Source organism: Dysidea avara, chromosome 10 (assembly GCF_963678975.1).
Source record: "Dysidea avara chromosome 10, odDysAvar1.4, whole genome shotgun sequence".
Taxonomy (NCBI): domain Eukaryota; kingdom Metazoa; phylum Porifera; class Demospongiae; order Dictyoceratida; family Dysideidae; genus Dysidea; species Dysidea avara.
Window position 1 is genome coordinate 9,225,744 of NC_089281.1, and position 26,412 is coordinate 9,252,155.

Consider the following 26,412-nt stretch of genomic DNA (forward strand, 5'->3'; position numbering starts at 1 on the left):
ATGGCTACAATATCTGCTACACTGTAGTGTTGTTGCTTAGCCACAGATACTAGGGTGTGGTTACTATGTATGGTATTTACATGGACTAGCAGTGAAATTTGTTACCGTCTCAGCAAAAACCCACCTAGTTATTAAACTTCTGGAATGGAAAATCAACCAAGGTATAGTTTTAGCCCTGTAGTCACTTGTGCATATACATATGAAGACAATTTTACTAAGAAATGATGCCAATTTTGTTTACATCTATTGCATTGTAAACAATGCACGTGAAACACATACTGTTGGGTCTATATATATACAGAAACTAAAAAATTTTTGAACTGTCCATGAGCAGGTGAATAAGATGGTGTATAGTCAATTTCACTTTTGCTTCTCTGAGTAATGGTACAAAATACTACAAATACACCATGAAGCTTAATTTATGCTCAAAACTTTTTGCAAGGTGTTTTCCCATGTTGTGATCAGTGTTATCAAAATACTCTAATACAGCAGTCATGTACATGCATAATATATATAACAGTCAAGTAATCTGAGACTAGGAAAGCAGGTGCAAAATTTAACACCCACTAACTAAAAGGTGAAGTCATTATTAATGTAAATTCCAGCTCATATAAGTATAAGAACTATAACTATAGAAATTCTTTTGCGATCTCTATTCCTCTTTTGTAACTTTCACAACTGACACTAAGTAAAAGTTATAGCTGTTGCCAAATAATCTGTTAGTTATTACACCTAGCAAGGTATACAGTGTCATTAACATTTACAAGGCCAAGGTCATCTTCAACAGCATGATGACCACACCTAGAGTTCTTGGATGATACAAACAGTTACATACTAATACATAGTACGAATCATTTTATGTAAGGCTATTATCAACCTGACTGCTTATTAGAGTATAATATGCACATGCGTTTCCATTAGAACACACGACTGTTCTATTAGAGTAAATTGATTATTCTAGTAGGGATAACTTTTCATATTAACTACAGAATATTCTGTTTCATGAATTTCACATTACATTTTACTACTGCAACTGCAACTTGGTAAACTGCTACCAGTACCAGCCAACAAAGTAAACTATTTCAAGTGTAATTTTAACAAGGTTCACCCTTGTATGGCCTCAATTCAAACTTTGCAGTAAGGTGAGTACATGTGAGATGACTCAATTGTATATAAATTGTGAACCAAAGTTAAGATGACATACACATAATAATATTTCAAACACAAAAGCAGAAATTGGCACATATGCTAATTACCACCACCTGGTTGGGGATGATTTCTAGAGACAGAGATTTAGTTCCATATCCTCACTCCCTATACTAACAGGCTTTAGCCCTCTCAAAAGATCTTGATGATTTTCAGGACTAAACCACCATACAATATGTGCACAAAATTTCAAAGCATGCAATAATATAATTTTCACAGGCAAAAGAAACAGCTTTAGGATCGCACTTGTTCTCCACACCAATTCCCTTATTGCACAGTGTAGAGTAAATCCTGAAAGACAGCCAAGCAACTATGAAAACCACAAAATTTAAATGCCTCAAAACCTTGTACAACATACTTAAATCACCAGAGAAGCACAAAACACTTGACGTCAGTACCTGTAAGTTTACCAATATCAACTGATTATTCACTGGTATATGTAGTCCTCATGTGGAAGTCTTTGTATGCAAATTGAATTTACAATAGCTATTGTGCAACATTGATACACTAGTAACAACAAAATTGTGGTTAATTTTGTCATCCAAGGAAGGTTTCTGTATTTATTTATTTGAGATGATGGTGATATGGTATGTCAACTATCTCACAAAGAACTCATAGAAACACTAAACTTACACTACACTGTAAGTAGATAATGTGATAAAAGTGCACATACATTTGGAAACAACAGTTGATTAACATATATTGTTGCCAACCTCCACATTGTAGTTGGCCAGGCAATACACCAATTGTTGGTGCTGTGTGTCCCTGTCCCTAGAGCTCCAGGTTCTTTCACACCACACATGTGTACTTACGGTAATCAGCCATCAAATATTTGGTATTAAAATGATTACATGTATGTAGTACCTAGCTATTATAGTGGCTGCTCGCATAGAAAGACCACTCTAGATCTCTAAATAGGCCAAATTAAAATTCTCAAAGTAAGAAATACCTAGTAATCTGCCTAGCAAAGTCACGAAATACTGGCCAATAGTTTGGTTCTACTACACATTACGCTAATACAGCAATTTGTACAGAAGGATTTGGAGTCAGCAAATATTAAATAGCAAATGAAGTTCTTGTTCTCATACTGCACAAAAATGGTATTAGGGAGTATTACACAATTAGCCTAACAATGTAAACAAAGAACTAATAAAAAAGGAATCTTAAGTAGTACCATAACCATGTGATTAGCAGGAACCATGTGATTAGCAGGGCTTATATATTTAAGTTCCAATGCATTAAAAATATCTACTCCCATATATAATTTACCTTCTAGCAAATTGCGATGAGGTTTAAATACATCTTCAGATAGTTCAGTATCCATATCACCAGTTTCAGAGAATGAAGTGATACTCTATATAGAATAACAGATGTATATAAAAAGTAAATACACAGCAATCTGTTTACCATGACATGTTGTGTATCTTTCCTTATACCCGGCAAGGATGACATTGTTGTAGCTTCTGTACATGGACTAGGTAACACAGGGGAGTCGGGTGGAGTTGAGGGTTCAGGTACTAGAGTAGGATCAGATGTTGAAGTAACAGTACTGTCTAACTCATCATCTTCTTCACTCTCTATCTCTCCTTCACTTTTGCTCCCACAGCTTAAATCATCCTTGTCTGTTTGTGGCAGCTTTAATTGACCATTTGACAGCTTTGGTTCTGTAAATCTGTTATTGACCTGACTACTAGATTGTTGTTGTTGCTGCTCCTGCTGCGGCTCAAAGTTTACGCTGTTATCACCTGGGTACAATCAGCAAAGTGTTAAGGAATATTGGAAGCTACAGTACATAGTGACCATCAGATAAACCAGCATAGTTAAATATACACTTCACGTAATAATTTACCACTAATGATCCCTACTAGTAAAAGGTCATAATAAATTACAAGTATACAAAAAATTAGGAATTTTCAACTAGAGTAGGGACAAGATACCATAACGGAAATGCGCAGTAGGGATATAAAACTTCTTATTGTTTTACTGTGATGTAATATCGTGTACTATTCCAGCTTGTTTCAGTACTTTTTATTGATGTGCTATGGTCCCTACTCTAGTTGAAAATTCCTAATATTTTTGTATACTTGTTTGTTTGGAAATAATTATGATGACTGGTGAACCCACGCATACCGCATCTGAAATGGTGCTGCACTCTCCAGCTATATCAATTATTGTCTGAAAAGTGAAGTGTCCGTTATCAGCTAAGTTCAACCCATTACACAGCATTTTAAATCAAGAACTGTTCAAAAAGCACCTCGGCAATCCATACATACTGAAAGAAAAAAAATAGTGCAGTGAGTCCGAGTTATATGAATTATTGTCTGAAAAGTGAAGTATCCATTACGCTTCATTGTCGGCTATGTTCAACCCGTTACACAGCAGTACAAATCAAGAACTGTTTGAAAAGCACATCTGCAATCAAAATAGCCACTATGAAAAATATGGACGATTTCTGTTACAAAGGGAAACCATCACGTGTTACTGCCAAATTGTCACTTTTCACTGTCAGTATAGATGAATGGGACACAAAGGAGGACAGTGGTAAGTCCATGAAGGATGCATTGTACATACTGTAGTATGCCAAAAGGCACCTCTCGGGCTGAAGTGACGTCAAACAGTGAAAAAATCAAGCCAATACATAGCCTTAGCCGTTGTCAAGTTACGCTTGTCTGAAGGCATCAGTTACTCAGTCAGTCAGTAGAAATTTTATTAAATAGTTGTCTTTCAAAAAAAAAAAAATTCCGTACCAACTTGTTAAAAGCAGTTCGGGTCAATCTGAAGGCTTGTTTGGACCTAACCAATACAGCCTCATCGTCGTCAAGGCTGGTTTTTGGGTGATGTTACTTCGTGGGCCACGCCTACTCCTTTGTGGTCCCTACTATACAGTACCATCGTACTGTATGATGAAATCTTGTTACTAAATTTTTTCCTAACACTATTAACTTTTTGGCAACATAATTCAGGGTTGGTTGGTTGGCAGTGTTGGGCAAGTTACTTTGTAAAAGTAACTAGTTACATATTACTTGCAACTGAACTATTTAGTTACAGTTACATATTACCCATAAAATAAAGTAACTGTAATAATATTACATATTATATTACTTTGTGTCCACAGCCTTAAGCTGTCACGTGTGAAACTACCACCTTATCACGTGACATGATTGCGTTGTTGGACAATGTGCAAATCTTGGTTATAAGTAAGAAGCTAGTGAATAAGCTTCATTCAGTAGGCCTCGTTACTTCGTTGTGGTTAGGCGTTACTCAGAGGATTACGAACGAGATTAGTAACTTCGTTACTTTTAGTAATAATATTTCGTCATATTAGACTCGTTACAGTAATTATATTACTTAGGTAACGCGTTACGTTTCTAAGTAAAGTATCTTACGTTATATTACCTGTTTTCATAGCGTATGTAATAGTTATACCATGGCTGCAAGGGATTTTGCTGATATATACACCCAAAGCCCGAGGGCTGCGGGTGTATATGTCAGCAAAATCCCAAGCAGCCATGGTACAAGTGATATATATCACTTGGGGCGCACTCACCTAATAGGTGAAAGAACTAACGAGAACTCATCCCATTTCTTTTATACAGTAGCATCTGAAGATCGATTGTGGTTTTAATAGCGTGGGCTAATAGCCATCAAAACGTTGTCCATACGTTAAAACGTCATTAATACGTTATTATGCTCTGTTAGTTTTCAACACGCAATGTTAGAAAACTTGCGATTGTGGGATGGAGTTTATATTGTTATCATTTTTGTACTAAGTTAAGCCAACTAACTTCGCTATTGGGACAGTAAGTAAGTTATTATATTAAGTTAAGTACTTAGAACTGTAAGTTACTAACCTATTTCAACGTAGCAGTAGTAGCTTTGCTGTTCCATGGTCTGTTCAAAGGCTGATACGCGGTGGGTAGAAATACGCATCCACAATCGCCCAAACAGTTATTTTGTGCCTTCATTATCCTTTAGTAACAACCAACTACTCTATCTTAGCCTATGTACTAAGCTTAGCAACCTCTACAAAACCGAGTCCCACAATACAAAGCTCTATGTCGCTCAATATAACGAGTCAAAGCGCATCAATTCTTTGAACTGGCTGGGTATCAAAGTCATTGGCAAACCGCTTTCCCATGATATTGCCCGGGCAATATGCGAGTTAAACACCGAGCGGCGCCTTTGAACGCCCACGCTAAAGTGGTATATTTCGTTATATTATCTTTGTTACCACAAAAGTAATAATATTATGTAGTAACGCGTTACTCCCAACACTGTTGGTTGGTATAAACAGTGGACCAACTTTTACACTTCACAATGTTTGTATCTTCCAACTGTATTCAAGTCATGTATGGTGCCTAGTCTCACATGGCCAGACTACTGTTCTCTGTCATGGCACCTCACACAATAAGCTGAAAACGAGGATCAAGACATCATGATACAGGCTCCATGAAGGTGATCTGGCTACGCAATACTAAACTTTATGACTTGCAGATGCATTGCACGTACAGCAGCATGCAAGGTACTTTGTGGGCTGAAGAAATGTCTTAACTGAAAAAATGAAGCCTGCAACCTGAGCCACTACCTTGCCTGAAGGAAACAGTTAGTTAGTCAGTCAATCAGTAGAAAATTCCACTAAATTTAATTTAAAGAAAATCTGTAGCAACTTTTTGGCAGCTATGGATGACCCTGAAGGCTAGATTTATACCTTACCGATACTGCTAAGGTCCCATGAAGGTATTTTGTAGTTCATGGATAAGTACAAACCTTACATAAAAGTTCTACAGTACTGTGTGATAAGTAGCCAGCACAACAATGATAGTAATTTACTTTAACTAAACAGACATACGTACCTGTACAATCAATATCATCTCGACACTTTTTCACATTTATTTTACGAAACTTGTTCAAGGATTTTCTCTTTCTCTGTATGTTATTCTTTGTTATTCTTTCATATCCATTCATATCCACTACAAGTCTGTTTAACTCTCGGCTTTCTCGTTTAACTGGTTTTTTGAGAAAAGATGAAACACTCTGGCCATCACCTTTAGCTCGTGATCTGGTTCGCTCAGCAATACTCAGAGAAAACTCAGCATCAACTAATTGTCGTTGTTTTCTCTTTTTCAAAGGACTACTTGTATGGCGTGGTGCTACAATGAAACGATTTTTATCACCACTGACATCATATTCATTGAGTTTCTTAGTGCTCTTTTCTTTTACTACTTGATCTTCACCTAGCAAGTCTCTCTTAGAGGATGCTTCAGTATTTGGCCGTAAAGCAACTGGCGACGTTAACCCAGTAGGTGCTTGTGATACAAACACAGGAATAGACTCTGATGACTGGTCATTTTCAAAAGATAACTCCTTTGTCACTTCTACAGGACTATCAACTACAGGTAGCTTAGCAGTAACATCTACTACACTACTTGGAGACACAGATATCACCAACTCTGGAGCCTCAAAACTGGGAGATCTTCGGATTTCCACTGGTAATTTGGAGACTTCTACCCTTGGTGATTTGCCTACAATGGCTGATGAGTGAACACCAGAAGAACTAGCATTCACTGTAGTTTGCTGTTGGCTAGAAAAGTCTATTATTGGGCTGGCAGTTTCTGATTGAGAAGCTTCCAAAATAGATACCTCAGGAATTCCTGCCTCTGAATTTGCTGACTCTGAATTAGATGAATTGGTGACAAGCAAACTTGGAAAATCTTTACTTAATGGCTGATGCACTGAATAATCTACTTGTGAACTAGATTGCTCACATGGTGACTCATTTTGTGTGCCTTGTAATGGAAACTCCTGCATCTGTTGTAATAGTAGTTCCTGCGTCCCTGGCAGTGGCAGCTCCTGCGTCCCTTGTGAAGGCAGCTCCTGCGTCCCTTGTGAAGGCAGCTCCTGCTTCTGCAACTCCTGTATGCCTTGTAATGGCAGCTCCTTTGAGTCTCGCTCCTGTTTGCCTTGTATTGGTGGCTCCAATGTACCTAAAACAAAACGTTTTATATTTATGCACATATAGGGTCATTACAGATAAAGTACAATGTGGGTATACACACATTCTATGAGTACAATAAAGCTGCCATGGCAACTACAACATCAAATTACAAAAGGAGTTACTTGATAAAGATCGAAACACAAGAAGTGCAACAGTATCTCTTTTGATTACTTACATGCGTGAACCAATCTTAGGCTATTTACTAAGTTTGTATGGCTATAGAAATTTCTGTGGCTGTTAAGTATATCCTGCCAAAACCATTAGATGACATACAAATCAACCTGAAGAAATCTGATCAAATATGTGCCTACAGCTGTGGGTTGCTCAAAGAACCTTTGGAGCTTCAGAATTTCAACTGTATCAGTATACAAATGGCTTCAAATAACTTAGTGCATAACTTTGGTAACCTTTAGGAACTAAGAAAAGAGAAAAATAGATTTCTTGGCAACCACAATCAACAACACAAATATTAGACACCTGAAGACTGTTCTGTAGTACTATCAAGATCAAGACTTGAAAAAAGTGTAGCTTGCTCAATCCCCGCTGGTGACCAACAATCCCCGTCATCTTGCAACACATCACGACATTCCTCTACCATGCTAATATCTCCCTCATCACCACTAACTGCTGTTGTATTGTCATTCAACCTCGTACAAGGTGTAGGTGGTAGTGGTGAAATAGACATTTCAGTCATACTGTAGGGTAGTAGAAAACTATCGTCCAGTTCACTGTCAGTGTTTGTGATGTCATGTGAAGAAGTCACTGAAGGTTGTTCACTCAGTTGTGTTAACCACGCCATTTCTTTCTCTGTAATGTCTTCTTCTCCTCCTGTGTCATTATCATCTTCACTACATGAACTGTCAAATGTGGCAGCTTCTGGTGCGACCAATGATCTAGTAGGTGTAACACATCGCAATTCTGTTGTGCCCTCATTTGGATCACTCCTTGATGTAGCTTGGCTGCGTCGCCTTTGACGACTGCCAATGTGATGGCTTGGAATTATAATTCTGCTATTGTTGTCTACTTGTACAATCAATTCAGTCTGTGTCCCTTTACTTCTTGCTTTAACACTTTTTCTTTCCCTTCTATTCACCTTCCTCTTTCTAATGTTCAAAAGAAAACACACACACACACTTCAATACTAGCTTGGTACTATACAATACAAAATCTTACTCGCTGGCAGCAGAATCTCTTTCTTCCTTCATCTCTTTGATGGTTGCTAAGTCTTTCTCATGTAACTTTTCGTACTCAGTTATCTTAGCTGTAAACTGTCTCATGGAGTTCTATGAAACAATAAATACATAAATTTAATGTAAATATTAAATAAGTAACCTCATAGCCCCGAAATTCTTCAGTTTTCTGTGATATTTCTGCCTCAATTTTTCGTTTTTCTGATGATAACAGAGCATTTTCCTATATATAAAAAGTTGTTGTTAATTAAAGGAGGAGCATACATCTAAAGGTGAAATCCTGTGAAAAGGTACATGTCACATATCTTATACTCACTAAGCAAAATTCAAACATTTGATCATCTGATCTCAAAAACATCAATATACTGACACCAGGTATAGATCCAATGTACAATACACATATTATAGTATTAGCTGTACACACCGCCAGTCCAGAGCCAATTTACTATGTTGTCAAGTGAATAGTTCTGGGATTTACAAGGAAAATTAAGTTTGATTATGGACTGCAGAAATAAAAAGTACCGGGGGGTCACCTACACTACCAGATATACGTACTAGTGGACATTAATCCATAATTCAGTCGGCCTTCCTTGTACTTGTATCGTATTCTTTAAACTTGCTTGGCAGTTGCTATTTCCTATAGACAATGGGCAACCCCAATCACCTCTGTATGATAAATTTAAATCATTGACCATAACCAAAAATGCCAGACACAAAGAAAGTGCACTTTGGCATCAAATTATTGCAGCATAAAAGTTGTGCTATAAAAACATAAAATTTGCAACAACAAAAAATCACTTGAAAAATGAAGTTCGTAAAAAAGTGCAAATTGACTGGGTGATGCAGCCTGCACTACAACTTATGCGCACATAAAAACAGCCATATTGGAGAGCATTCCAAAACAATCTTTATTTTAACACCAGTGTCATAAATACCTGCATCCATGTACACGAAGATGCCATAGTGAAAACACTTGTGTGTTGCTGTAACATTTTGAAGCAAAGATCACACAAACTTTGACAATATCTGGACATTTACCTAGCTCTTTTACATTAATAATAAAAGTCAGCTTGATAACATGCAGTGTCATGGAAAGATATTTTGAGCAAGTGAATTGCTTTGGCTGGAACAAATAAACATGCTCTTCCTTTATTGTTGTCTTGCGCTTGAATGTTGATCACATGCAAATTAAATTTCTTTTGCAAGAAATATTATTGTAATAATTGTAGCAATTAATCACCATTGCAAAAATGTGAAGCCATAAGGTACAATGATGCTTGAAGATTGGCAAATCAACTATGATGCTTGGCAAATCAACCATGCATGTTACTGGACAACAAACATCACACATAGCTAGGAGTTATCAAATGCTTACAGATAAACAGAAGTAAATAATACACTAGATAGCCATGAGTAAAATTAATATCTTTTGTTCAAGCACTGCCTCTCAATACTGCCTAATTTATTGTGTTTGACACTAAGGCTGTAGATAATACTTCTATCCAATGAGGTTATAGACACATGTACATCCACCTGACGTATATTGAGCAATGGAATATACACAACTACCTTGATAAAAGACTGTATAGCTTCTAAATTGTCCACTACACTTGATAAGACACCCATGAAGATATAAGCCTTTATCACATATTGGTAATTTATCTGAGTAATATGTGCTCCTTATCTAATGATGTCCTAAAAAATTACAAAGCATGAAAGGAATGCACAATGAATGCGGTTAACTGAGAGATTCCTTTTGGGATATCTCAAAAGACTAAAAACTCACAACTTAAATAATTATTAGCTAGGAGTGGTTGATTATCATTATCATAGAACACAAGCCTGATGAACAGTCACACTGTCCCTCTTGTTTTGAACATGAAGAGCATCAACAAGTAAACAATGCTGTAACTTACATATACAACTTTTGAAAGAAAGAAGTGCAGCTAGAAAAATTGCAGCAACCTCCATCACATGATGTGTATGCGGTACAGACAGTGCCACACTTAATTCTCACACTGATACAACTGGGACAACTATTTGAGGGTGCCTAATAGTAAGACTAAATTATTTACTCTTGTTAAATACCGTATTTCCTTGAAATCTTGTCGTACCTCAAATTGTAACTGCCCTCAAATAGCCACCGCAAGTTGGGCTAGGTTGAGCATAATAGTAGCCGAACCCTCCAATAGATGCCACGACTAAATACAGTAGTCAAGGAAATTTAGTAAGTTGCGCTTTGTATTAGTAGGGACCAAAAAGGGGTAGGCATGGCCCACGAAATAACATCACCCAAATATGAGGCCAAATATGAGGCCCAGAGGAGACACAAAATAGAGGCCTAGAAGAGACACAAAATAGATGATAAATGTGATAATCATTGCGAAGTGCAATAAATATTGCCTATGATAATATTGTGAAGGCAAAATACATGCGATAATGGTATTGCAAGCACTTGCTTAGGCGATATTGGCGTTTTATTGACATATTTCCCTATCTTATTGTGAAGTATAGACGCTAAAGGGTATATGGAGGCTACCCAGTACCACAATGCTGTTATGCCCTCTAAAACATTTCTTACAATCACTTTCATTCAGTGATTATTGTAAAATATACTAATGCCTTCAGACAAGCATAACTCAGTACGGCTGGGGCTATGGAATTCTTTCACTGTTTGATGTCACTTCAGTCTGACACATACCTTTACATACAACATATGCATCATGATCTTACCTTTTCTCTCTTTGTGTCTCACTTCTCTTTGCTGACAGCTCAACACACAGAAGTACGTGTGTGATGGCTTTCCTATAGTTGTAGCAGGAATTGTTTGTACTTTGATTGATTGCAAGGTGCTTCTCATCCTGTTCTTCATTTGTAATGCTGTGTAACGGGCTGACATAGCTAAAATAAACGTAACGGCCACTTGATACTTTTCAGTAATTGATTATTGGGACACGTGTCCAGATGAATACAATCAGCCTGACACCATTCATTCTTTTGATGCAGTATGCATGTGTTCACCAGTGTTACAAAATGTAAACAAACAAGTACAAGGAAAAATTAGTCTGATCAGGGATTATAGAAAAAATGTAGTAAAACAAGCCTATACTTGAAGATATACCAGTGGAGATTTAAACCCTAATCCCATGACTAAATTATGTCTACAAGTATATCATTGAGGTGTAGGCAATCTCCCTACATTTTTCTATGATCAAACTTAAATTAATGTTTCCTTGCAACATTGCTAAAGAATTTTCTTGAGTGACTGACGTAAGTGTAGATCACAAAGCACAATGATAAAACAAGAAATATCTGCTAACCACAATTCTGCCAAACGAATTTATTTTCCTATCATACAGTACAATATATAGTACTATATAGTCAGAACCACAAAGGTTTGGGTGTAGCCCATGAAAAAACATCACCCAAAAACCAGCCTCACTTTTCCCTGATGATGATGATGAGGCGGTATTGGCTAGGTAAAACTAAACCCAAACAAGACTTCAGATTGACCTGAAAAGCTTTCAACAAGTTGCTATGGAGTTTAAATTCATTAAACGGAATTTTCTATTGACTGACTGAGTAACTGACTAATGCCTTCAGACAAGCATAACTCAAGGCTATGGGCTTGATTTTTTCACTGCTCGATGTCATTTCAGCCGGACACATGCCTTTTGGCATACTGCAGTACATACAATGCATTCCTCATGGACTTACCAGTGTCCTCCTTTGTGACCCATTCATACAGCGAAAGGTGTTGATTTGGCAGTAGTGCGTGATGGCTTCCCTCCGCAACAGAAATCGTTCGTATTTTTTATAGTGGCTACTTTATTGCAGAGGTGCTTTTTGAACAGTTCTTGGTTTGTAATGCTGTGTAATGTGTTGAACATAGCTGACAACAAAGCGTAATGGATACTTCACTTTTCAGGCGATAATTGGTAGCTGAAGCATGCGGTGCCATTTCTTTTGTTTGATGTAGTGTGTGTTGGTTCACCTGTTACAATAATTTTATTTTACAAAAAAGTTAACAAACAAGTACACAAAAATTTGGAATTTTCAACTAAAGTAGGGACCATAGCACATCGATAAAAAGTACTGAAACAAGCTGGAGCAGTGCACGATATTAAGTCACAGTAAAATAGTAAGGAGTGTTATATCCCTACTGTGCTCAAGATACAAGCACAGTAAGATATAACACTTTTAAATTGTTCTACTGTGATTTAATATTGTGCACTACTCCAGCTTGTTTCAGTACTTTTCATCGATGTGCTATGGTCCCTATTCTAGTCGAAAATTCCAAATTTTTTGTGAACTTGTTTAGATAAACAAAATTAATTCTAGAGCCGACAAAAATATCTCATAATACGTATATTCGGTATGACTCACTGTATTCCCTCACATATGTACATAAACCACAACACACAAATCTCTTGCACACAGATAATACAATGGGCAAAAATGTATATTATGCAAGTGGGCACATTTTGAGTGGAGTCTATGTAGCATACAGCAGTGAACTATCATACATTCTCCAATATCTTTAGCTCCATTTGCTGTTTAGCCTGATCTTTCTGATATGCCTCCAACTGTTCCTGAAGAGACTGGCACTTGTTGATCAATTTACTAAATAATAATAGCCACGATTAACTCCCATAACGAAAATCACGCATATTCAAAAACTACTCACTCGGTGTCAATGATTTTCTCTTTAATCAGTAAAAAACTGTTATGGTCCATGTTTTTCTGTTACTAACAAACAGTCCTACTGAACACTCGTTGAGCATACACAGATACACGTCTGACACGTGGAAGAACCTTCTTCGCGCGCTAAGTCTAACTTAAGGCGCAAGCGCTAAAGGCATCGTTAATAGAAAAGAGGCCGGGCAGTTGGTAATTAGGAAAAATATGCGCTATAAAAGCTGACACCTGGAAGTTGACACCCAGAGCCTCTCCTACGATGCGAAGCTAAAAGACTAATTTGTAGAAAAGTTACCTTACCATTACAACTTACCGGTAGATCTAAAATGGATATCGATGTCGAAGTGGTTTTTGATACAGAGGACCGTTTGGATCAAGTCTGTAACCAAGTCATAGGTAACGGCATAAGAAATGTCACCTACAGCCAATACCAATTGACGGTAGAGAATGAGAGCGACTTTGTTTCCCTTTATCAAACATGTGAGGATTACGAATGTGACTGTTCTAATGGTGTTATTCTGCCAGTATGGGGAGGAGAAGAGAGAAACTATTGCTATGATATTTCTGATGGAGAAGCAGCTGGAAGATCCATCCTATACCTTATCTGCTTGTTCTACTGCTTTCTGGGAGTGTCTATAATAGCAGATCGGTTCATGGCTGCAATTGAGGTCATTACATCACAGAAAAGGATTGTGACAACTGTAGTAGATGGTGTCGAACAGAAGTTCAAGGTTTTGATTTGGAATGAGACTGTAGCTAATTTAACGTTGATGGCACTCGGTTCATCTGCACCAGAAATTCTGCTGTCTATAATTGAGATTGTTGGCAACAATTTCCAAGGTGGCGAGCTTGGACCATCAACCATAGTGGGCTCAGCAGCATTCAACATGTTTGTGATATTTGCCATATGTGTGGTAGTTGTGCCTAGCTCAGAAACACGTAGAATTCGTGAGCTGCCAGTGTTTTTCCTTACAGCAGCCACATCAATTTTTGCCTATGTCTGGCTTTTCATCATTGTCCGGGTAATTAGCTAATTGTCTAATATGTTTAGTTGTAGTTCGTTATGTAGTGTAGGTTCTGTTGTGGTTACTGTGGTGATGACTATTGCTTTGTTTGAGTTACCGGGTGTACGCTATGAGTTAAAATTTATGGCTTCTGTTTATCACATGCCATTCTCTTGTACAGGGAACCTCGAAAGATGAAATTGAAGTTTGGGAAGCTGTTGTAACGTTCTTATTCTTTCCTGCCTTGATCACTTTGGCTTTTTTAACTGATCGCAAGTTTTTTGTTAGCAAATGGCGAAAATATCGTCTCAACCAGCGTCATGTGGTAGTAGCTGAGAGCGTTAAGAAAGGAGAAGGGGTACACTATTCTAAGGGTCTTGAAGAAGGCAGTGATGATGGTGTTGCTATTGGTGATGGAAATGATGATGATAGGCAAGCTATTCTCAGGAAGCGACGAGAGGACGTTTCTATAGCATCTGCAGCTTTGAAATCACAACATGCTACACTGAAGGGGGCTGACAAGGAGACAGTGAGAAAGTTTGCTGCATATGAAATGTTGGAGAGTACGCCAAAGTCAAGGGCCTTCTATCGTATCAATGCCATTCGAAGGCTAACAGGATCTCGTGGTGTTCTTCCAGTAAAGCCAAAGATTGCTGATGAAAAGGTAAAGCCACCATCACAGAAACCAGCTATATCTGTTATGTATATACATATATGCATGTCTGCATATGTGTATGTATATTTACTTGGTTACATACTGCATCTTAAATAGTAACCACATTTGAATAGTGGCCACATTGTGTCCTTAAATATATAGCATACGCCCTTGAATAAACTCCATGACTATTAATTTAATCTGTATTCCTCTGTTATTCTAAGGAGTTACTTGGATTTAAAGTAGACTATCCTACAGTATAACTCAGCAATATTGAAAAGCAGTAGTTCTACATAATGTTTTTGGAGGCCATACCTGTTCCCTATTGGTCACATCATGGTGAATTGTACTATATAGAGCTAAAGTATGTGCATACTTTTTTATTTGGTATACACTTAAGGTCTGCTTTATGCTACAAACACTGCCCTTGAATAGCTGCCACCCTTGAATAGTAGCCGCTTTGATTTTGCATGATACTAGGCTAATAGTAGCTGCAACATTTAACCAAGTACATATGATATATGTATTAATTGTTCACACCAGCTATTACACTATTGTTAGGTAAGGGGAGCATCAGCTGAAGCAGAAGATAATGTTCCACTCAGTGTTGGATTTGTTGATCCGACTGTGTCGGTAATGGAAAATGCTGGCAGTGTAACATTGACAGTCAGACGAGATGGGACCACTCAGTGTAAGCTACAAGTACACTATTATACTGAAGATAAAGAAGCTAAAGCTGGAGAAGATTACAAACCAGTTGAAGTATGACTCGTGTAAAATTCTGAGATAGTTTGATGTGGTATGTTCCATATAGGATGGTGTGTTGCTCTTTGATGTCGGAGAAACAGAAAAAACCATTACTATTGAAATAATTGATGATGATATATTTGAGGATACTGAGAGATTCTTTGTAAAATTACGTGATGTTGTTGCATCACCAACGGATGATTCAACTGCACCATCTGCTAAATTGAGACCAGGCTATACTGTTTGTATGGTAACTATATTGGATGATGACCACCATGGACGATTTCAGTTTGAGCTTGACAAATATGAAGTTCAAGAAACTGATGGTTAGTGTAACAGACAATAGTCCAATTCAATTCTGATGATTTTATCATTAGGATACTGTACTGTGACTGTTATACGGGAGATGGGTGCTAGGGGTCGTGTATCTGTACCCATAGCAACTAAACCAGGCACTGCTAAAGGTGGTGGAGATGATTATGATGACATTGATGAAATTCTTCAGTTTGAGGATGGAGAGAGCAGGTATTGTTTATAAGCAAGTGTACACATACAGAAATATAAGGGCATAGTATCAGTCTGTTGTACATACATGACATACATGGAATTGGGACTCGAAAAATTGCGTGTACCTTGTAACATGCAAGGAAAGTTTGCTGTTGTCGAAACCTGGTACTTTCATATTACTATGAATACTGCTGTTGCTAATATTGGTTATTGCCATTGTTTATCACTGGAAGTATAGAGTGCATGTACCTAAAGGTTGGGCAGTTACTTTTCATTTGGTATTTTTAATCTAACGAACAATTGTCAGTTTTACTGTGGGATTCTATATTTAACATGCATATTCCCTGCAACATGACTGTACCATACATGTTAATTGCATGTCACCCTATGTGTAATATGCATGACAATTGTGCATGATTATCACATACATGTAGCCCCTTACTGTGCCACTGGATTATGCAGATTGCATGCACCTCACATGCATGCGACTATTACTTAGCATTCATTTAGGTGCATGGTAACATGACATGATTCCTGTTGTTACTTAGGAGACCAAGTTGCTTTATAACACTATGAAGCCATGTTTTGCTATATAGTAATTAATCTCTCATATCTATGTTATCACTAAGGCTTATGACCAAGTATGGTATACATTGTATGACAGCTCTATGGTTGTTAATACTCTTATAGTAAAGAAATTAAGATTCACATAATTGATGATGAAGAGTATGAGAGAGATGAGGAATTTTACATGTTGCTTGGAAAACCACAGGAGAATGATGTGACTATAGGTTCTGCAGATGGTCCTGATCCTACAGCCATTCTTGGTGATTGCTGCAGAACTACAGTGATCATTAGAGAAGATCATGAGTTTAAGAGTGATGTAGGTATGTGTTTTAAGAGTGCCATAATGCAAGAAATAATTTGTAGCAGCTATTGTATTGCGTTCATAAACACAAACTATATGCAAAGTAGTGAAAATGTGCTAATCTTGTCAATTTCTTTTGCATAGATGCTGTTATCCAGATGGCTACACTACGTTTGAAAGTGGGTAGCAGCAGCTGGGCTGATCAGTTCAAGGACTGTTTCTATGCCAATGGCAGGCCAGACTGGAGCGAAGCAGAATCGCTTGAAACTAGATCTGATCCTACACTGATGGACTATGTCTTACATTTTGCAACATTTCCCTGGAAGGTAATGATTCAGATTATATCCTATTATCAAGACACATATTAGCGTGTCATAAGTTACTGTATGAAGCTGGCACGCCACACTAGTTTGTTATTAACAACACAAAGAACAATAACAAGATTTTAATGTAAATGTAGCTCTATGCTTCCTTATCATACAGTACAGTAGTACTGTCTGTATATTAGGGGTCATAGAGGTTTGGTTTTCTGGCCAAACGTATCACCCAAAAACCAGCCTTACAATACCATCCTGGTGCTAGGTATAGCCAAGCCCAAAATAAAGTGCCTTCAATATGACCTTAAATGCTTCCAATAAGTAGCTACAACTTTTAAAAAATATTCAATGGAAATTTCTGCTACCTGCCTGCCTGCCTGCCTGCCTGCCTGCCTGCCTGCCTGCCTGCCTGCCTGCCTGCCTGCCTGCCTGCCTGCCTGCCTGCCTGCCTGCCTGCCTGCCTGCCTGCCTGCCTGCCTGCCTGCCTGCCTGCCTGCCTGCCTGCCTGCCTGCCTGCCTGCCTGCCTGCCTGCCTGCCTGCCTGCCTGCCTGCCTGCCTGCCTGCCTGCCTGCCTGCCTGCCTGCCTGCCTGCCTGCCTGCCTGCCTGCCTGCCTGCCTGCCTGCCTGCCTGCCCTGCCTTCAGGCAAGCGTAACTTGCTAAGGCTACGGGCTTGATTTTTTCACTATTCGATGTCGCTTCATCCCTAGATGCACCTTTTGGCATACCGCAGTACATAAAATACATGCATCATGGACTTACTCTTGTCCTCCTTTGTGTCCCATTTCTTTTTTGCTGACAGTCCAAGGCGTCAGTTCATGGTAGCACAGTGCATGGCTTTCCATTTGTAAAAGGGAATTGTCTGTATTTTCCGTGGTAACTGGATTGATTGCAGAGGCGTATTTGTTTGTAACGCTATGTAACGGGCTGAAAATAGGTGAAAGTGAAGCATAATAGCCACTTCACTTTCAAGTCAGTAATTGATAGTTGGGGTGTTCGAATCGTTTGTATTCTTTGTGGTGGCTGGATTGATTACAGAGGCGCTTCTCCTGCTGTAGCAAAGTGTAATGGGCTGAACGTAGCTGAAAGTGAAGCGTAATGGCCACTTCACTTCCGAATCAATATTTGATAGCTGGAGTGCGCGTTCAGACAAAAACATCAACTCTGGTGCTATCTTTTCTTTTGATGCGATATGTGCAGGTTCACCAGTCATGAAAATATTACTCAAAAGTAAACCAACAAGTATAAGGAAAAGTTAGGAATTGTAAGTTATGGCTGAAGTAGGGATTAAATGTTTACTAGTATATCTGCAGGTGTAGGTGACCTCTCTTGTTTCCCTACTTTTTTTTCTATGATCCCTAATTGTTTTTCCTTATACTTATACAAATAAAAATGATTTTTACGGTAGACTTGCCCATCAGGTAGGGCAGAATAAAATTGCCCTGATATACAAGTGACATTTTTCTTTTTTTTTGGTGCACAAATGCATTAATAATTGTAAAAGAGCCTTTTGGTCTAAAGAAAGCAATAGTGCAAAAACCAAACACACATATACAGAAGCAAGAGTTCATAATATATATATACTGAGGAGAGTATCCTACTCTCATATACCCCTGTAGAAGGGCGTATCGTGAAGTTATGACATAATACTTCTGAGTTCTTCTGTTTCTCTTTGTATAATTATTGATGTCATTGATTGAACATAATATCAATTGAATGTGTGCATTAGCAACCGAACTAACTCTAGCTTTCAGCATTTCTCACCAAACCACAAGCGCGTCTTCATGAGTTTAGACAATTGTGTAGGCATTTCTTGCCAGTCCATTCGCAAATACAGCTATCCTGAACGTTGCAAGTGTGGAACGGTACTAATGATTCTGCACTTTTATGGCTGCGCATACATCATAAACCACAACATCTTGTCGTTATGTCATAACTTCACAATACGCCCTTCTACACGGGTATATGAGAGTAGGATACTCTCCTCAGTATATATATAATATGAACTCTTAGAAGGTAAGTAATTGAGATACTGCAATAGTCCTATGTTATTTTTGAATCTTGATTTATACATGATTCGCTGTTCACACAACTCATTGATATTGAATTTCCATTCTGTTAAAGAGACATGTACAGAAACTTGTTAGACTGCAAGAAAATTCAGCTGTTGTACGTAGTTATCTGATTTGGGTGGTACTGTAGGTATGACAACAAATCACACTTGTGATTTTTAAAGATTGCATATAACTCACCAATGCTTACCACCTACTATGTTTATATTACCCTTCAAACTTGCAAATAAAGTATGTGCAGATTATGGCTAACACAAAGAAAGGTTAACTTTGAAGGATGTAGTATATATTATCTCTGTCAGATGATTTGACTGCTGTAGTTCAAATTTGTCATGGAAGGTGTCCGAATTTGGCTTAGGAAGGTGTCTGGCTGACTGATGGCTTTGGACCAGTGTGACTCAGTAATGGCAGACAATGGTCAGGTAGTGAATTAATTTGATGGTGGGGCATGTGTCACCAGATGCAAAATTCATTTTATCACATATCTAGCACCATTCATGGGTAATTAAAGCAAGTTGATGTGCTATCGTATAGCCTAAATATTTCGAGGGGGAATTTTTTTTGCTGATTTCGCGGTTTTGGGGGTTATCAGCAAAAAATTTTATCTTTGAAGTATTTAAACCTCCATACAGTCTAAAGGCATGTCCACACGAATTCGAATTAGGAACCGGATGCAAAACGAATTCAGGCAATGCGTATTGAATCCGAATTGAACGTGTCCACACGTATTATCGCGTAATACGCATTATTGAATTTACTAGTGTGATAAACGGATAATTAAACGGTTGAGAAAACACTCATTTGCGCCAACCAAGAGAACAGTGAGTTTAACGATAGACTGAAAGGAATAGCTTGTAGTAACGCTTATACTTTTGTTTATAACGTACCGGAAGGATTTCTACGAATAGAATACGAAAAACTGCTGATGGTGCGTGATGGGTAGGGACCGTTGGTTCTTTCAAACTCTAAGGGCTAGATACGATGATGAAACACTGCTTCGTAGCCAATTCGTATTCAAACCACCTGAGGAGGTGGATTCGTGTAATCCACTTTCAATTCGAATCACCCTAATGCGCATTCCGTGTGGACGCGAATAATTCGAATCAATGCGGATTCAATTCGCATTATTCTTGTCGTGTGGACATGCCTTAATACCAAGAGTTAATGCTAATACATTTTGGGAGTGTTTGCAAATCCGCGAAAAAATTTTTTTTAGCAACATTGCTCAACCTCGAAATATTTGCCCCTCAAAATATTTAGGCTATACGGTATGTCTAAAAACCAGGTGCCATGTAGCTAGCTAACTTATCTGCAATTAACCAACTATATATTACTCTGTTTGTTTTTTTTTGATTTATTGTAATTTCGGATTTTTTAATTCCTCAATTATGTTGCTATGCACTGCTCTGTATATTGAAGGGACAGTGAGCTTCAGGGAACTCGGGCCATTTTTGCAGGGACCCTGTTACACTACATTACAAAAGTATGTACAACACACAGAACAGCAAAAAAGGAGCTCTTTTTAGAGACTCCAAATCACAAACTATAAAATTACATTACCAAACAGGATTGCTAAGAAAAATGCTTGTAAAGCAAACCACTTAACACAACATATTACACACAGAATATCTTTCTCAGCTCGTGTTTTTTTCTGCAATAAAGCTTCAAGGCTGCTATTCATTTTTGATCACATATGTAGGGGACATGCCCTCGAAGAGATATGCTTTTCCTGGTAGCCCCACTAAGTTGTTTTTTGGTCATTGGAACACCTGAAAATCTCAATGGGAAGGCTTTTTATAAAGTTTGTAGAGAGTCACTACACCAGTACATAGTCTCGCACACCTGACCCATAAAGTGTCTGGTATCACTCAGTACAACACTGAGTTGAGTGGAAACCTTTTAAAATTATTTGTACAAGCAATTACTTGTAGCTACGAAGTAATGAAATCATTACAAGCTACTAAAATGTTCGGCTTCTACAGTAAACATCTCTCGATAATTCCAATTAGCCACCCTCCATTTCGCTTTTAGCATCATGCTTTATATCCGCTTCACTACTACAGTAATTACAAAGTATTGAGACCATTGTTCTATTACTGAGCAGTCATAACTTGTGCTACATTATCTTATCAATACACTATGGTGTTTATCCAGGTCTATGACTCAATTGAAGATCTTGAATTTCATTGGTGACTTACAATTTTGGAAGTTAAACGGCTTCTACTCAACTTGGTGTCATATTCAGTGATACCAGACCCTTTATGGGTCGGGCCCATGAGGCTAATCAGTACATAGGTACACATGCATGCATGCACGCACGCACACACACGCACACACCACACCACATAAACACATGCGTGCACACACATTTTTATGAAAATAGTAAACCAGGCGCATGCCCACAGCCAGCCTTCAGCCAGTTGTGGTTTATTAAGGTTGGTTAGGGATCATAGAAATAAAAAGTAGTGAAGCAAGGCTAAAGCCCCCACTCAGTCTGCTGAGGGGGCTTAGAATGATATCTTGCAGAAATTACCCTTCTTGGAGTAGATCTGAAAAGATTCAAATATCCTAATAGAGCAGTCAATATTAGAGCAGCTAAGCAACAAATTTTGATGAAATTGTTCACTTTGTGATAAAAGCACCAAATTGTCTGTATAAGTTGAGTAAGGTATATTAAATCATTTGAGATACGGTGCTGCATCAAACCATTGCCTTAGAGCATGTTTGGAAACTTTAAAACGAGGTTATAAGTCCATTTCTAGCTGGTCTGGAAACTATACAAGCGCATTCAAAATCTTTGTTTTAGCTTAAAATAACATGTATGTATTTATGTATTTCAAATTTACAGGTGCAATCAGAACATCCTTCAAAATGTGGTAAGTTTTTAAACACTTCTAATGGAGTCAATATTTCAGTGTAAAAAGTAGAGGCACAATCCAACAATATGTTGTACATCTATGGCTTCATATACCTAGACCCTCCGTGCTTCTTAACATTGCAAGTTATTGACCTGGATGGACACCTCCCCTGACAATCTTTTGGATATGACCATCCCTTGCTTGTCTATGCAGATTCAAAGTTTTAGTATAATATTTGCCATTGAATGCTTTTATGGCTTCCTGATACATTTTATTTATTTGTTTATTTATTTATTTATTTATTAAAGCTTGACAGCACAAGTGCTGAAGGTCTGTAGGACACCTGGTCCTACAGCCTGCTCAAAGACATCAGATACAAAGACATTTATATTGGTTTTATTTGTCAGGTTCTTTAAGCGTGATATGATTGGTAATTGTAATGGCACCATATCTAATATGAAATAGTATGAATTAAGTAAATATTGTACCAAGTTTGGTACTTTTTATCAAAAAGTGAACAATTCATGTTTTTATTCTTCCGAAGAGCTTTTATTGACTGCATATAGCCTGTTTTAAATACTTTTGACTAAGAGTTTCAGTTGAAATGCTTCAAACTGTAAATTAATTCTGGTGACCTTTGAGATATATCATGAAAGGTAAAATGACTATGCCCCCAGACCCCCTGCTGCCAGAGATTCTATACTCTGATTAGCCCCCCTCACATCAACTACTTCCTTTGCCACTGATCCTTAGTACTTGTTTGTTCAAATAATGAACTATGATAGGGTAAAGGAGTATTTATGAACTCCATTGCAGTTTAATCAAGTGAAAGTTTTATCGTCTACTCAGCTATGAATGTTTTTTTTCTAACAGTTACTGTTTGCTCTGGTACCTCCTACCAACATACTGGGTGGATGGGCAACTTTTGTAGTTGCCATTGTGTTCATTGGGATCTTGACAGCATTGATTGGTGATCTTGCTAACGCATTTGGATGTTCTGCTGGACTTAATGCTGATGTCACTGCCATAACATTTGTTGCTTTAGGAACTAGTCTTCCAGGTGTGTTGCTTCTGGTGTACTGGTGATATTAACATGTATATAACATATCTTTATCTTCTTTTTAGATGCGTTTGCTAGTAAAACAGCTGCTGTACAGGACAAGTATGCTGATGGATCACTGGGGAATGTGACAGGAAGTAATTCCGTTAATGTGTTTCTAGGCCTTGGACTGGCCTGGTTGGTAGCTAGCATCTACCATGCTGCCAAGGGTGACACTTTTGAAGTAGCTGGTGGAGAATCACTGGGCTTTTCTGTTGTGATTTTCTGTGTGTTTGCCGTGCTCTGTATTATCGTTATGATGGTCAGAAGGTTTTTTCCTCCGATTGGCGGAGAACTTGGAGGTCCACTGATCTACAAAATCCCCACAGCCATTTTCTTGGTATTTCTTTGGATCTTGTACATAATCTTATCGTCTTTAGTTTCTTATGATCACATTGAGTCATTTTAGCTAGTGTACAATATTGGACATTGATGTGGAATAGAAACATATTTGCAGCATATTGGAACATTTGTATATAGACAATCATTGTAAATCAGTTTTCAAAGACACATAGAGGTTTGATAGTTATTATCATGTTCAAGAATTTTGAAAGTATAAACAGTTGTTACTATTCTAGCTAAGTGGAATGATTAACTCTATGCATACATAAAGCATCATGTCTGAATGAAATGATCTTGGACACAAGTGACCATATGTGCAACATGCCCAGTACAGTGCATAAAGATGACAAGGGAATAAATGATACATAGGGCTACAAACCAACATTAAACAATAACAAAAATTATACATTATTGTTGTGCAAGACCGAATATAAAAAATACTGGCTGTGAATTATGTAACTACCTTAGGCGGTGGGCTTGCAAGGAAAGATCGAGATACCCTAATAGAGCAGTCACTTCTACATAAGAAAAATAGCTAGCAGCATAGTAAAATAGTCTCTTTGGGCTCCTAAACTACGAAAAAAGTTCCTCGGGGCAAGCTCCCAGACCCCCAAGAATAACAACATAGTCTCATATTGTTCCACCGCCAGCTGGAACACGAGCTGAAGGCCGAAAAGAAATAAGGAAGCTGTAAAAATCTCGGGTGATCATGGGTAGATGGACAGGATAATTAAGACTCGAGGTGCTAGATTTTCTGCAATGACACTCGCAGTCGAAACGCAACCGTCACAAATTACGCTTTATTACCTCGGTTTAGTTGCGCGGTCTTTATTCGCCGGGAAAACAAAACGCTTTTCACTGTGGGCACCACCTAAATTAACAGCGCTCGCTAGCTTCGACGGCTACGTCTTACGACAAGTTACATTAATATACGGAACAACACGTCACTAAGCTTTCCCAATGCACTGATATCTAGCAGCTGCACTGCCTTAGCAACAAGCTCCAACGCGGTCAGCAAACATGGTAAGTTTATCACATTGTGGTTTTCATGTGTGGTACAATTTGTTTCAGAGTATGTGGGGCTTCGTAATCATGCTAAACGCGTAGAGAAATGTTTAGTGTAGATAACAAAATAATAAAAACTTGTGCACTATGGCTGTAGTACCCACTATACATTTATACAATAATAGCATGATAATACAATATTTAACAATAGTCATCAGATGGAGTGGACTCTCCAAGTAAGGAAAGATCTGCCACTTGCTCTCAGCCAGCTGACAGTGTGAAGTGCTGCACCCTATGTGGTGATAGAGGTAATGGTAAGCAAATGACTAAGTACAGTTACTGGGGGAGTGCTGAAAAGCATTTTGTGTACACACACCTTGGAAAATGCCCCCCAGATGAAAGCTATGTTTGTAAGAAACATTTAGTAGAAGCCAAACGACACCATAATGACAACACATTTACACCAAAATGGAAAAAGGCTAATGAAGTTCACGATTCTCCTAAAGGCTGTATACATCCACAGTGTCATGACAGATTTCCTGAAAAACTTATGAAGCCTGCTTTTGCCACAATCACTGCATTGAAGACTCACCTTGAAGTGCAGGTAGCTGATGACATCCCATTTCTGTTGTGTCCAGCTTGTTACAGCAAGGTATACCATCAGTTTAACTCCCCAAGTAGATGTTCATCTTGTGGAGCTACATCAAAACATGGACAAAAATTCATTCGCTACAGTCCCAATCCTACACTGATATCACAGTACCTCACAGAAACAATTGGTACTGAGATAGTCATAGGACCAAGTGACAGAATATGTACAAGCTGCTACAACACACATAGTAGCATAATCAAGTCCATAGAATGCCAACTGAATGGAACAGATGAGATGCTAGAAAAAGAAATTGAATCATGGGAGGTCACCATTAGAAGACATGATGACGATAAACTAACAAATGCAATTCTTACTGCAGTGCTTTTTGTTGCCCAGTCTTTACTGTCACAAAAGGCTGTTCTCCTGCCATGGGTATGCCAAGTATTCCTTGAAGCCTATGGAGTCCAGTATAGTGAAGATGTGAAGTCGGTCAACCTAGAAGAGAGAGAAAGGATAATTCAATTTTCATCTCGGTGGCTACTAGATCACCTTATTGTTCACCTCCATCCCTATATGATGCACAAGTGTGTACACATGAGATTTGGTACGGTGTTGTACCGAAGAGGGGCAGATCTCTTGGTTGCCTTGTCTTGGGCTCTCAGTTCATCACAGCTTGTGTCATCATTTGAACCTAGTAAACATCATCATAAATCACAAAGTAAGCATCCTAACACAGAGACCACACTAAAGGAAGCTAGTGTTATAATAAATGACCTAATCCATGAAGAAATCAACAAATTATCACCATCACTTTTAATCAGTATTGATGATAGTCTCAATAATGTGAACCCGTTACTACTACAATTCTTAACATTTATCACCGACACCATTCGAGAACGTAAAACTTCTAGCATTACCTCACATGCAAAGAAAATTCGACTGTTTTTTATCCTGTGCCAATTAATGTTTTGTACCAATCCTAAGAAACCACCACCAATCTACGACATAGTAGCAGATACCATCGAAGTTTGTGGGGGATCTCGCAAACTTATGAGAATTTTAAACAGATTGGGATGTTCCAGTTCCCCAGACACCCATGACAGATTCGTGACATACCATGCTACGGCTCGACGTCAGGCAGCAATCTGGGATAAAATTTCAACTACATACTTTACTGTAGCCTCAATTGATAACTTCGACATGCTACAGAGTTATTCTGCTGTTTACTGTGGTGATCAACAGCGGAGTTACCATGGGA

The 26,412-nt window shown here is 38.2% G+C and overlaps 2 protein-coding genes across 3 annotated transcripts in view; one reads left to right on the forward strand and one right to left on the reverse strand.

Annotated features, from left to right (window-relative positions):
- The window catches only part of LOC136268917 (uro-adherence factor A-like), a 28,579-nt gene extending 15,350 nt beyond the window's left edge, over positions 1–13,229 (reverse strand). For both annotated transcript variants that reach the window (XM_066064391.1, XM_066064392.1), the window contains exons 1-8: positions 13,079–13,229; positions 12,918–13,014; positions 8,534–8,614; positions 8,375–8,484; positions 7,679–8,304; positions 6,060–7,190; positions 2,614–2,951; positions 2,476–2,560 (exon numbers count right to left, since the gene is read on the reverse strand). In XM_066064391.1, the coding sequence (XP_065920463.1) occupies positions 2,476–2,560; positions 2,614–2,951; positions 6,060–7,190; positions 7,679–8,304; positions 8,375–8,484; positions 8,534–8,614; positions 12,918–13,014; positions 13,079–13,128 (2,518 nt within the window). In that variant the 5' untranslated portion in view covers positions 13,129–13,229. The remainder of the gene's footprint in view (positions 1–2,475; positions 2,561–2,613; positions 2,952–6,059; positions 7,191–7,678; positions 8,305–8,374; positions 8,485–8,533; positions 8,615–12,917; positions 13,015–13,078) is intronic.
- A 24-nt stretch (positions 13,230–13,253) lies between these two features.
- Positions 13,254–23,775, forward strand: LOC136268918 (sodium/calcium exchanger 3-like). The gene is made up of 9 exons (XM_066064393.1): positions 13,254–14,111; positions 14,275–14,757; positions 15,310–15,510; positions 15,563–15,821; positions 15,873–16,020; positions 16,693–16,889; positions 17,015–17,196; positions 22,990–23,176; positions 23,242–23,775. Exons 1-9 carry the CDS (start codon positions 13,416–13,418, stop codon positions 23,622–23,624), a joined length of 2,736 nt encoding a protein of 911 aa, XP_065920465.1. The 5' UTR covers positions 13,254–13,415; the 3' UTR covers positions 23,625–23,775.
- The last annotated feature ends 2,637 nt before the right edge of the window (positions 23,776–26,412 follow it).